Below are 13,330 nucleotides of genomic sequence, written 5' to 3'. Positions count from 1 at the left end.
GCAGCACAACACCGGGAGGCCGAGTTAAAGGCCCCCCCTTGAAAAAAACCAAAAAAGATGGCACCTTGCCCGGGAGGATTCCCGTAGGGCCCCCGGGAATAATTTTAAATTGGTCGGAGAAACAGTTTTTATCATGGTGTAAACTTTTTCTTAAACTTTAAAAAAACGCGTTTTTCTCGAAACCATTTTTTTCAAGTGGGGACCAAAAAATATCTGGGTAATGGTAACCGCTATTTTAATTTTTTTTTTTAAATAAAGTTCATAAAATTTCCCAGTTTTACCCATGTTTTTTTAAAAATTTTGTTTTTTAAATATTTTTTTTTAAAAAAAAAAAGATTAAAAATTTTTGCAAAAATCGTCCCCAAATTTTTGACTTTGCCATTTATTGAAAATTTGAATTTTCAAAAAGGGGGGGCAGGACTAAAAAATTATAAAAATTTTAATATTCTGTAACTCTTTTTTTTTTTCAGATGTCCTCGGGAAATACCAGGTACCGAAATTTTTCAAACATTTTTGGCGGACTTTATTAAAGAGGCAAAGAGGGGGGAGGGTTTAAAAAAAATAAAAAATTTTTTTATAACTACAATAGTTTACTTTGTTTAAAAAAACCTACCTCAAACTTTTTTTAAATTGTTAAAAAAAAAATCAAAAATGCCTTTTTTTTTGGGCTGAAAAAGGATATCCCCCCCTTAAGGCAAACTCCAGCAACAAAAACTCAAGGGTGTTTCATGGATTTTTTATGCTTCATTTGATGAGGGAAGTTCCAGCACTTGGGAAAAAATTTTATTAAAATTTAACTATTTTTGCTCGATAATGGGGAAAGTTATAGAACCCCTTTTGATAGGTATTTTTTTTCCCCCCTCAAAGATAATACATTCTTTGAGGGGAAATGAAGTCCAAATTCCACATTGAGGGAGCAGATCAAATACGTTCCTCTGATTTCTGTAACGACTTGAAAAACGCCAATTTTAAAGAGGCGTTAGTGAATTTTATTATACAGCACTGAACACTTGATCACGTAGCACCTTTGGTAATAAAACTGTTTTTATAAATTATGATCAGTGCTATAAATATAAAGTCAATAATGGCCACGTAGAAAAGACGCACAATGTTTTATTAAGCTGTCCAGCGCATGAAGAAGCGGATACGAAGATCGTTTTCCACGTCTGCCAAATAGATTACGACGCCATTTCACATAAATGCTCATACGACGGGGCCCGTATAATGCTTTCTAAAACTAGTGCCTTAGAAACGCTAATGTTAATTTTTAAAGGGCCGACGGTAATAATAAAACGCTTTATTAACATTAGAAACTGTAAAAAACGTTGGCCCCAAAATTACGCAGCGCTCCCACTTTTTTATGCCCTGACGGTTTTTCGATTATAAAACCCTCATTTTTCAAGAAAAGGAAAAAAATCGCTGTATAAATTTTTAAAAATCAAAAATAATATCATAGTTTTCAAAATAAGAAAAGCACCTACAGAGTTGCAGGTACTTTTTAAATACAGAAAAAAATGTTTTGTGTAATATTAAAAAAAATAAAACCAAACAACAAAAAAGAGTTAAAATTTTTTTTAAAACTTTTACAATATTTTTACGAAAAAATAATTTTCCCTTTTTTACTGAAAATATACGACGGTCAGCTCTGCCTCCCTGCAAAGGGCTCAAAAACCCCATTTGCTGCGGACAAAATATTGACCCCCCCTCCCCCCAACTGGGGAGAGTTTTTCGGAAAAAGCTTAAAACGCGCCCCTTTCAAGGGGGAATTTTTTTTTATGGATTTATTTTTTTTTTTTTCTGGCGGTTTTTTTAAATCCGCCGCGTTTTTTTACGACCCTTGGGAAAAAAAACCTTTCTTTTTTTTTTTTTAGTTCTCTTTCTTTTGCGAGTTTCGCAAAATACGTGGGGGGAGTGTGAGTGGGGCGATGGGTGTTTACGGGGGCCCGAGCTTACTCGACGAGCGAAAATTTTTTGGGGGCTCGCCGGATACGGGGCCCGACAAAGCCATATCCCGAACGGGATGACGACCCCCAACCCCCCCCCGGGGAAACCTTTTTTCGCGGGGCCGCGGCGTCGGCAACAACGGAGGGGGGGCGCGACCTATCCCCGGGATGGGGGGGCGACGGGGGGCAGGGCGGGGCTTTCGAAGCTGTTACTTGGAGTTTCAAAAGCTGCGCCAGGAGGGCGGCGGGAGCAGCGGGGGCAATTTTTTTTTTCCGCAGCGAGTTGGAGGTGCCTGAAGAACGCGATGCTAGGGGTGGAACGTTTTCAGAGAAAATCGCCGACATAAGCAAAGCCCCTTTCCAATAAGGTTTTTCGGGGCCCGGAATTTGGGAAAATGAGGCGACGCGTGATGGGGGCCGGGGTGGGGGGGGCCGCGTGGGCGGGCGGGGCGCGTGCGGAAATTCGGTCAAGCCGCGAGTGTGGGCACGGGGGGAGGGGCTCGGGGGCGGGGCGCACGGTGTGGAGGTTCGTGAGAGGGCGCTGGGTTTTTATAAATTAAAGCCCGACACGTTCGACGGGACTTTTCTTCTCCCGGGAAAATATTTACCCCCAGTTCAATTTAATTGCGCAAAAACGAATGGCTGGGTGGAATCTTCGAGAACGTGGCTTTAGCCTCGGTTAAAAGGGGAAAGCGCGGGCCCTTTTGGGTGGGGTAACCCAATTCGAGAGCCTTCGCTATTTTGAATTTGAGGGGTAGGTTAGAGTTGCGTTTTCGCAAAGCGGGAAGTCTCTAACGTTTTAACCAGTTTACTAATCGAGACCCAAAACCCGGAGAAGATCTGCCCCTTTTTGGGGGCGGATTTTAAACGTTTAGCGCGTTTTAGCCTATTTTAATGCTCGGGTTTGAGGTGGGGGATTAAAAAATTTGGGGTGCGCCGTTTGTTGCCCCGGGGGTTTCTGACGGTTTGTTTAAAAGGGAAATCTTTTAGTTAGAGGGATTAACTTTCCCTTTGGGGCCGCCATTTGAGAAAGGGCCCTGGCAATTTAAAAATCATCCAAGCGAATAGTTTTTCGTGGAAATTTTAAAGTAGAGGGTCTCGGAAAAGGCGGGTCTGGGGGAAAGAAATTAAATCGGCGGAAAAAGAGAAAAATTTTAAAAGAGTTTGCAAATTTTTAAAAAAAATTCGGTTTTAGGACGAGATTCCGGGCGTGGGAAAAGGAGTGCTAGCAGGGGCGTGCCCAAAGGGCATTTTCGTCGGGGGTGCCCTTTTCTAACTACCGAAGAGAAGGAAATCGGAAAGCCCAGGTCAGCGGGGAAAGTTCGGCCCGGGGTGCAAAGGCCCCCCGAAAATTTAAATGAATAAGTAGCGGGTTAAGTTATTTTTTTTTTTTGGGCCGAGTTTAAAGGGGCCCGGGCTTGCGTCTTTTGAATAGTACGGGCTCCCATGGTCGGGGATTTGGGAAGATTTGTTAGGTACTTTTCAATCACCCAATCCTGGGGAGAGATATTAAAAAATAATAAATAATAATAATAATTAATAATAATAAAAATTAAAGGGTAAAAACCCTTTACGACAAAGAGAAAAAAAAAAAAAAAGAAAAAATGATAAAATAAAAATTTTCAAACATAAAGGGAAAAATTTAGGGTTAAAAAAAGAGTAGTCGAGGAAAATTTTTGTTTAAAAAGTTATACAGAGCCACCAAAAAAAATCAAACCCTTTTTGGGGAAAAAATTACTTTCATAATTTTTTTGCCTTTTACACACAAAATTTTCCTTTAAAAAAATACGGGTGAACTCGAAGGGGGGAAAGGGGGAAAATTTGGGGAATCTGTCCTTTAAATTTTCTAGTGGGGGTGTTGAAAAGATACTTTCCCCAAAAAAAACCCGGGAAAAACAAAAGTGTTTAAAAAACTTAAAAAAAAATTTAAAAAATAAAAGGGTTGCCCCTTTTTCTAACGATAGAAATTTTTAAAATCAAAAATAGGTAGTATTCTTGGAAAGTAATTGACAGGGGTTTTCCTACCTTTTTAAACCCTTTCGCGGAATTTTTTTTGGGGCCCCGTTCAAAAAATGCTATGCTTCAAAATACGGGGAAAAAAAATATGGAACAGACCCCAAAAATTTTGGGGGGAACTAACGTCAGTTTTAAAATTTTAAAGTGTTTTATTTTTTAAAAAAAATTCCCCCCCCGGGGGGATAAAAACCAAGGTTCTATAAGCAAAGAAAAATATTGATTGTTATTTTGTTTTAAATGAAAAGTCTGCCTGAACAAGACCCCGAGATCTTGGCTTCGGGCCAGCTAGAGAGGTAAACCACAAGATAAGTTATATAAATATTTTACGTCACAAAAAAAGTGGAATAACCCAAAACTTTAAATTTTTAAAAGGCCGAAGACAGTTCCTCCACCCGGGCCCAAAAACCCCAAAAAAGGGGCATTTTTTTTAAAAAAAAAAGGGGCATCGCGGGTCCATTCCCCCGGGGGTTTTAAAATTTAAGGTCATCAGCAACAAAAGAAAGAGCGGGAATTTTTAAAAAAGCACTTGTAATTAATAAATAAAACAAAAAAAAGGGGGCCCAAAAAGTTTGGGGCCCCCTGGGGCCCCCCCCAAAAAAACATTTTTTATTCTAGAAAGCTTTTTAAACTTTATAACTTGGACCGTTGATGGGAAGCGGGATTCCAACGCAAAAGAAACCTAAAAAACCCTAGAGATCAAAAAGTTTAAAACTTAAATTGTATATTCCCTGAGAAAAACCCCTTTTTTTAAAAAAATGGTAAAAGGGATAAACCCTGGGATCCCCTAAACGTAAAAATTTAAAAAATCATAGAAATTAAACGATTTTCGGTTGTCGGGGCCCCCCGGGGGACAAACCTTTTTTTCCCCTTTAAATTAAATTTTTTTTAAAGGGGGAAAACTAATTTTTCGGCAACAATGTCATCAAAGATTTTGGGCATAACTTTTTGTTTACAATGGACAAGTTATTTGATAAATTGACGGTCCCCCCCTTTTAAAAAAATCGGGAGACAAGACATTGTTCAAAGGATGGCAAGGCCCCCCCCCCTCGGGAAATATTAAAGATCACCAAAAAAAATTTTTCCCCCGGGGGTAAAGCATATTTTAGAAATAAAGGCGGAAAAAAAACCCCCCGGGGAAAGGGGGCTCAAGGGAAAATCACAAATTTTTACACTTTCCAAATTGATTGTCCAGTTAAAACCCCCAAAAGGGGGTGTTTTTAAGTAAAAAAACCCCTGAGATTTTTCGTGGGTTTAAAAAAAACACAATAAAAACAATTCGAAAAAAACAGCGAAGCGTTCGAAAAAATTTTTATCATCCCCCAGAAAAAATTTTTATTATGCAAATTTTGAGGGCGCAAGCTTGGAAAGATCAGTCCTGTTTAAAACCCCAAAAAATTTTTGGGATTTTCGACAGCGCATTTTTAGTTTTTTCAAAAAAAACAGACCACAAAAAGCAACGGGGATTTACATTTTACTCTAAGATGAGAGAAAAATAAAAAACAAAAATGAGGGTGCTTTAAACTTGGTGCCGCCTTTTTGGGCCTGTTTTGGGGAAATTTTTTCCCTTTTGGGGAAAAATGCTGGATAAAAGTTTTAAAAAAAAAACATAAGGGGGAACAAATTTTTTAATCGCAAATTTAAGTGAGAGTAAAGTAGCTCAGGGGCCTCCCACCGGAAAATGGGAAAAAGGGCCCCAAGTCCCACAATCTGACCTAAATGTCTCTTTTTCCAAAAAAATTTGGGGCACTTTTAAAAAAACCCCCGGGCTGCAAAAGAATTCCCTGGGGTAAAAAAGGGGGGGGGAAATGGGGGGGTAATTCAAAGCGGGGTATGGGGGGTTCCCAAAAAGGGAAAGGGGAGGCTAAAGGGGGAAGCAAGTAACCATCGGAGAGGAAAAAATCAATCAGCCGTTTCCCCACGCTTGCTAATTTTTTTTTTCCCGAAAATTGAAAAAAAAAAAAATTTTTTTACAAAAAAAGTTTTTTTAAAATTTGAGCCGCCCCTGGCTTATAATCGGGAATTGTTTTGAAAAAATTTTTTATTTGGCAGGTTTTAAAATCACCAAGAATAAAAAGTTTAACTTGGGGAAAAAAAAAAAAAAATCCACCGGAACAAAAAGGGATTAAAAAAACATCGGGCGAAAATTTTGGGGGAAATAAGACACGACCCAATAAAATCGGGGACCCCCCATCCTTACTTCGACAAAAAGATTTTCTATTAAAGGGGAAATTTTTAATACAGGGGGTGGGAAAAAAATTCGGACAGAAAAATTTAAAAAAACCTTTTTCCCCCCGAGTAGATGCTAGTATTTTTTCCCCCTGTCATACGGAAACAAAAAAAACATTTTGGGCCCCCTCAACACAAAACAAAACCAAATTTAAACCATTTCGGTAAAAAAAAAAGGGTAAAATTTCACACGAAAAACAAAAAACCGCCTCACCAATTTGCCTAAAACCTTCCCTTCTGATAATACGCAAAAGGGGTTTTTCGCTTTTTTTTTGGGGCCTTATTAAAGGGGAAAATTTTTTCTTTTTTTCGGCACACCGTTAAAAACCCAAAGCTGTCGGAAAAACCCCCGTTCTTTAAGCTTTAAAAAACCCTTTTTTCAAAAACCCGAAAGCAGCTGTTTTTTGGGGTTTAAACCTTTTTTATAGTGGCCCGGGGGTAAAAATTTTTTTCCTCCCATATGTGGGGGGGGCCCGGGGCTGGAGGCATTAGACTCCAAGGTCTTGCGGGACCCTGTAAAAAAAGGGCCCCAACCCGGGGTTTTTAACGAGGAGGTTTTTTTGGGCCCTATTTTTGGGTTTTTTTTCCCCGGCCTGGCCAATCTTTAAAAACCCTACCCTGGGGAGGGGGAAATTTGATCTCAATGTTAAAAAAAATTAATTTTGAGGTCTTCTCCCCTGGGGGAAAAATTTCCCCTTTTTTTCCTTTTCCTTTTGGGGGGGAAAAGGCGGGGGAGGGGTGATATCTTTTTTTTTAAAATCTCCGTAAATTTCTCATTCCCCCCTGAATTCAGCACAACCCCCCCTCAAAATTCCCCAAAAACCCCAATTTAAAAAATTCCTCCCAAAAGATGTAAACTTTAAAGGGAAAAAGCCTCTTTTTTTTCCCCGAAAATTTTTTAAAGGGGGTAGGCAAAAACCCCGGGGGCCCCGGAAGAAAAAAATCTCCCCGTCGGAGGGGGGGTTTTGCCCCTTCGGGGCAAAAAGGGGAATGGGGGGTTTGGGGGCAATCCCCGGCCAAAAAACGGAAAACCCCCAAACCCCCCCCCGGGGAAAACCCCCCCCCCCAAGTCGTCCCCCCCCCCCGGGGGGGAAAAAAACCCCCAAAACAGGAAAAAAAAAAAGTAAAAACCCCCAAGAGGGGGGAAAAAAAACCCTTTAAAAACCAAAAATTTGGGTTTTTTTAGACTAAAAATAAAAAAGGGGGTACTCTCCGACGGCTGTTTAAGACTGATATTTCTTGACCTACCCAACGGGAAAACCCCGGGTTCCAAAAAAACCCCAATTTTTAGGGGGTTGGAATCAAAAAAGGGGGAAAAATTTTTTTTGGTTTTTCCCCGGGGTAATTAGCCCGGGCCATAAAAAAGGGGGTTTTTATTTAGGAGGGGCCCTTTTTAAAAAAAAATTGGGGTAGGAATTTTTTCCCCCTTTTGGGTTTTTTGGGGGGAAAACGGGGGAAGAAAGTCAAAAAAAACTTTTTCTTTTCCCCAAATTTTGGGGTAGTTTTGATAGGGGGACCCTTTTTTTTTTCCCAAAAATTTTTTTGGGGAAAAAAATTTTCCAAAACTTCAACGTTTTTTAAAAAGGGGGGCGTTTGCAAATTTGGGAAAAATGATTTTAAAAAATTTTTTTGGGAAAAATGGGGTTGCGGGAAAATTTGGCTCCCCCCTTTTTGAGAATGTTTTGGGGTTTTTAAAAAAATTCTTTTCAATTAAACAGGCCCCTGGAAATTTTCCCCAAAGGGAAAAAAGGGGGGGGAAAAAATTTTTTTAAAAACGAAATAAAAAAAACGTGGTGTCGTCGAAGAACCCCCTGCCCCTGGGTTTCCCCTTTTTTTTTTTAAAAAAAAAAGTGGAAAAATTTAGATTCTGTATCATTTCGGGGAAAAACCCCATTACAGAAAAAATTTTTATCCTTTTCCCCAGAATAGAAAATTTTTTTGATCTTTTTTGGGAAAAATTCCTGGTTCACCCCTTTTTTTTAAAAAAAGGGGCCCCCTATTGGCAGGAAGCTTCGCCCCGGTTTGGGGAAAAGGGGGGGGGGTTTTCACGGGGGGGAAAAAATGGTTTTTGGTTTTTTTATGTAATGCCATTTTTTTAAAAAATTTTTCCCTGTTTTTTTTAAAAAGGGGGGATTAGGGAGGGGTTTTCCTTCGTAGTTTTGAAAAAAAAATTTTTTGGGGTTTTTTTGGATGATGTATTATTTTTTAAAAAATTTTAAAAAGGGAAGGGGTTTGGAAAAATTTAAAAAGTAAAGATTTTTTCGTTTAGGGGGTTTAAAAATTTTTTAAAAATAAACCCCAAAAAAAAGGGTTTTTTTGGGGGGGGAAAAAAAGTAAAAAAAAAAGGGGCCGTCGTTTCAAAAAAGGAACCCCCAAACGATTTGGAAAAAATTTAAAAAACCTTTTAAAAGGGGCCCCCTTTTCCTCCAAAAAAAGAACAAAGTCGTTTATTTAGATAGATTAACTAATTTTTATGAGAGGTAATTTCTTTCGAATCACGATTTTTATCCGGAGCGCGGAGCCCGAAAAATTTTAATTTATTTAATTAGTTTTTAGGTTTTTTTTAAGGAAAAAATATTTTTCTTTTGTTGTTACTTTCAGCTACTTCTCGGGAAGATGATGCCGAACAACATCAGGCAAAAATATTAGCTGAAAGAAGACCGCTTTGCCCACGGTTTTTGATCGTGGTTTTTCCGTGGGACTTAGGGCAAATGCCAAGGCGGGGACTGGGGGGTCTTGCAAGACGCAGGGTCCACGAAAGCTTCCCCCTCCTGTCCGAAGACTTTCAAGAGGATAGCGCTGGTAGCAGAAGGAAAGCCGACGTTGAAGAGGTTCACACGTGGAAAGAAGCGTTTTTGGATTGAGGGAAGAAACGAAGCTCGTTAACTCGCAGCTTAGCTCGAGGTAGAGCAGGAAGTGTTTCAAGTTCCCGGAAATCTAAGAGAAAGAAACTGCTTGTAACTTTCCTCTAGTTGTCGGGACGACGTTGAAGAGGTTCACACGTGGAAAGAAGCGTTTTTGGATTGAGGGAAGAAACGAAGCTCGTTAACTCGCAGCTTAGCTCGAGGTAGAGCAGAAAGCGTTTCAAGTTCCCGGAAATCTAAGAGAAAGAAACTGCTTGTAACTTTCCTCTAGTTGTCGGGACGACAACTTAAGAAGAGGAGGACAATGTTACGCCCGTGCTGGACACTGAGTAGAGAAGTCGGGGAAAGCTGTGAAGCGCGCTCCTTGACAACGGGAGTTTGTTTATGGATTTATTGATTTTCTGTCTGGCGGATTTTTGGATTCCGCACGCGTTCTGTTTTACGAGCTTGGAATAAACGCATTTCTTAAGTTCTTTTGAGTTCTCTTTCCTTTTGCGAGTTTCGCAAAATACGTGCGCGAGTGTGGAGTGCGCGATAGTGTTACGGCGGCGAGCTTACTCGACGAGCGTAACAATATATAGCAAATATTTGGGCACACGCTCATCTTCAGGTTCCAACGGCATTACATCCGACTGATTTTGGCTAGGAAGAGAAGGAGGGAAAATATCTTTTCAAATGGTTTGAGGGTGAGCAGCTACCCTCTTCCCTTGGAGATATAACTATCGATGATGACCAAAACAGTAGAACAGGTTAGAATAATACTGATATATTTCTTTCATTTCATTATTTTTTTAATTATTTCAATGTAAATTTTTAATTTATTTTTTTTTAATTTTATCAATATAATTTTAATTTTAAAATAAAACTGAATAACATTTATAACAATTTCGTATAACATGTAAACTTTTTTTTTAGTTAATAATCTGATTTGCGTTAAAATTTTGCTCTCGCGTGTTTTTATATAATTATCATCTATGTCTTTTAATATATTATTATTATATATGTTTACAGATGGTGAAGATATTTCACAGATCGACATCAATTGCAGCGATAACGAAAGCGATAATGAGTTCGATGACGATGAATCCGAAGAAGGCGAAATCTAAAATATTTGTACATTATTATATTATTTTACGCGTATTAACACTATGTATGTTTATTTTTATTTTTAATATATTTTTTTAAATAAATACTAAAAAAAAATTTTAATAATTAATAGTAAACATTTTTTATTATCTTCCTTTAGAGCAGAAAAGTTATACGTATATATCATCCAATAACTGCATGGACGCGCTGTGTCTAATGAGAAAAGTATAGATATCTGATACCGCAAGAGCTGAAATTTGGTAATACAATAGTTAACTGAATAAGTTATACAAAAAAAAATATCCAACTTTATATTTAATGAGGAAAAAGTGTCCAGCTGATGTAGTCAAAGATGCAACGCGCCCGCACGCATATTGATGCGCAGCATCTTTCACTGCATCAGCTGGGCACTTTTCTCCTACTAAATATAAAGCTGGATATTTTTTTCGTTTAAGTTATTATCTTAACTATTAGTTTACCAAATTTCAGCTTGTGCGGTATCAGTTTACTTAGAGCATATTTTTCACTTCTTTACGTGAAAAGCTGGGGCATAATCCCCCACTCTAAATTCGGCTGGATACGTTTTTTCATTTAATTGTAACATAATCAACATGTTAACAAAGTTTCAGCTTTTGCGGTATTAGTTTGTTTTAATTATTATTTTACGTGTGTGGGAGGCTGCTGCAGCTACACCCCCCGGAAGTGCGCCAGCTGGAGGACCATTCACTTACTAGTGATACCAAATAAAGCTTAGGAAAAAATTTCAGTTTTTGTGGTTTTGGTCATTGAAAAAAGTCGCTGGCTCCCGGACTAAATAATTTGATATCGTTTCGTGAGGGGCGTCACGCGATGCTATACTCCCGACGAAACAAACCGTGTTCGTCTGCGTTCAGAGGTCCTAACGGAGATGTCGCTCACGCGTTCTTTCCCACCGGAGACCCCAATTTCGTCTCGGAGGTGCACGTAGACAAAGCGGAGACGTGGCACATACAGCTGACTAAGAATCTCCCGGGAACGTACAATTTACTTCAGACGTTGACGCACGAAATAGGTCACGTTTTAGGCTTGCCGCACAACTTCCGCGAAGATTCGGTGATGTACGCGTTCGTGCCTGAGAAGACATTCCCCGTTCAACTTACTCTAGAGGACGTTCTTTCCATTCAACACCTGTACGGCGCTAAAGAAAAACGGAAAACGGTGCACTTTACTTACGGCGGTAGACGCGCGTACATATGAGACAATAAAAAATTTTATCGCGCCGGATCCGCCGAGTTCAGCGACGTACGAACTAATAATAGGAAAGTGTAACGCCCATTTTTGCAAGCCGGTAAACGAATTGTTAGCTCGAGTGCGTTTTCAGAAACGAGACCAGCGGCAAGGTGAATCGTTGCGCGATTTTGAGAGTGAGCTAAGAAAGTTCGCGCAAGACTGTAAATTCGGTGGCGCGAACGACAAACTTCCGACGGACATGATGTTACGTGCGGGGATTCGAGATGAAGAACTGCAGCGATACCTTTGTCGAAGACACGAAGAAACTCTCACGAAGGACAACAAAATCGGCCTAACATTGGAGCGGGCTATCGAGATCGGCGGCAGCATCGAGGGAACCGAGATTCTCCAGAAGATGCTTAAAAAGAGTGACTCTTCGAATGTAAAAAAAATGGATTTGAAAAATCAGCATAAATTAAAGAAAAAATCAGCAAGGGGTGAGGATAAGGATCAAAAGCCTTGCTTTCGCTGCGGAAAAAGTAATCACGTTCCAGATAAATGTTTTTACAAGGATGCTACCTGTAACTTTTGCAAAAAGACTGGGCATACCGAAAATGTTTGTTTGACCAAGAAAAAGGTGAATAAACAAACAAAAAAACCCGCAGCGACTCATCGAGTTGACCCAGACTCCGATTCCGACGATGTAACAGTGTATACAAAACATTACAGAACAACAACTCCGACGTTCACTCGACCGAATTGAAATACAAAATTCGGCTAAAATTAAATTCGATTGCAATAGAAATGGAAGTGGATAACGGAGCAGATGAATCATTAATAAATCACTCGACATTCCAGAGAGTCTGGGCCACAGAAAATCCACCCTGGAGCTCGAGAATTCCAAATCTGCGGGCGTGGGGGAAGAAACCCATCAAAACACTGGGCGTAGCGAACGAACGTGAACTTATTCGGGGCGAACTGGTTTGACGCGTTCGATATCCGTCTCACAGGAATTCAAACAATCGGCGAGGACGTCGATTACCAGAATATATTAGTAAAATTTCCTGGTTTATTAAATAAAAATTTGAACGGACACGCTGGAACGCCAATCCACATCGAGTTGAAATCGGAACATACTCCAAAATTTTTCAAGGCTCGAAAAGTGGCTTACGGACTAATGGAACCGGTGAACGAGGCCTTAGACGAGATGGTGGCCCAAGGTATGCTCACACCCGTAGATCAGTCGGACTGGGCTACACCGGCGTTGTTCGTACGCAAATCGAATGGGACAATTCGCATCGTGGGAGACTACAAGGTGACGGTAAACCCGTTCATCCGTGAATCGGAGTACCCGATTCCGACGGTGGAAGAAGCGATGGCATCACTCAATGGCGGGATAATTTTCTCGCAAGTGAACTTAAAAAATGCTTACAAACAACTCCGGGTGGATAAAAGCACATCGAAAATCCTTTCTATCAGCACAACGCAGGGTCTATACAACGTAAACGTGCTATTAGACGGTCTCAACATTGCTTCAAGAATATTCCAAAAATTTATGGTGTCCCGGCTTCAGGGAATTCCGGGGATACTAATTTACCTGGATAACATCAAAATTCAAGGAAGTTCGAAGGCAGAACACGACGAACGTTTAGAGAAAGTATTGAGGAGACTGGAAGAAGCGAATCTGCGGGTCAACAAAGAAAAATGCATCTTCGGAGTTCGCACGATGGAGTTCCTGGGGTACCAAATTTCGAGTAAAGGAATACAGCCGTTGAAATCGAAGCTCGACGCGATCAACAAGATGCCAGAACCAAGGTGTGTGAGGGATTTACAAGTTTTTCTCGGCGGGATCAATTTTTATGCAAGATGCATTAAGGACAGAGCGGTAATCGCCGAGCCACTACATCGCCTTCTGGACGACGAATCGGAATGGATCTGGACCGATACACACAGGAAAGCCATCGCATTGCTGAAAAAGCGGTTGAC

General features: G+C 40.0%; 1 protein-coding gene across 1 annotated transcript; it reads left to right on the top strand.

The window, feature by feature from the left end:
• Positions 1 to 10,984: 10,984 nt before the first annotated feature.
• LOC143901244 (matrix metalloproteinase-26-like) lies at positions 10,985 to 11,371 on the top strand. Its single transcript, XM_077413367.1, has one exon. It carries the CDS (start codon positions 10,985 to 10,987, stop codon positions 11,369 to 11,371), a length of 387 nt encoding a protein of 128 aa, XP_077269493.1.
• Positions 11,372 to 13,330: the final 1,959 nt, after the last annotated feature.

This window comes from Temnothorax americanus, unplaced genomic scaffold, assembly GCF_048541705.1.
Source record: "Temnothorax americanus isolate GAGA-0224 unplaced genomic scaffold, ASM4854170v1 Scaffold321, whole genome shotgun sequence".
Taxonomy (NCBI): Eukaryota; Metazoa; Arthropoda; class Insecta; order Hymenoptera; family Formicidae; genus Temnothorax; species Temnothorax americanus.
This window is presented reverse-complemented; position numbering and strand designations above follow the sequence as displayed.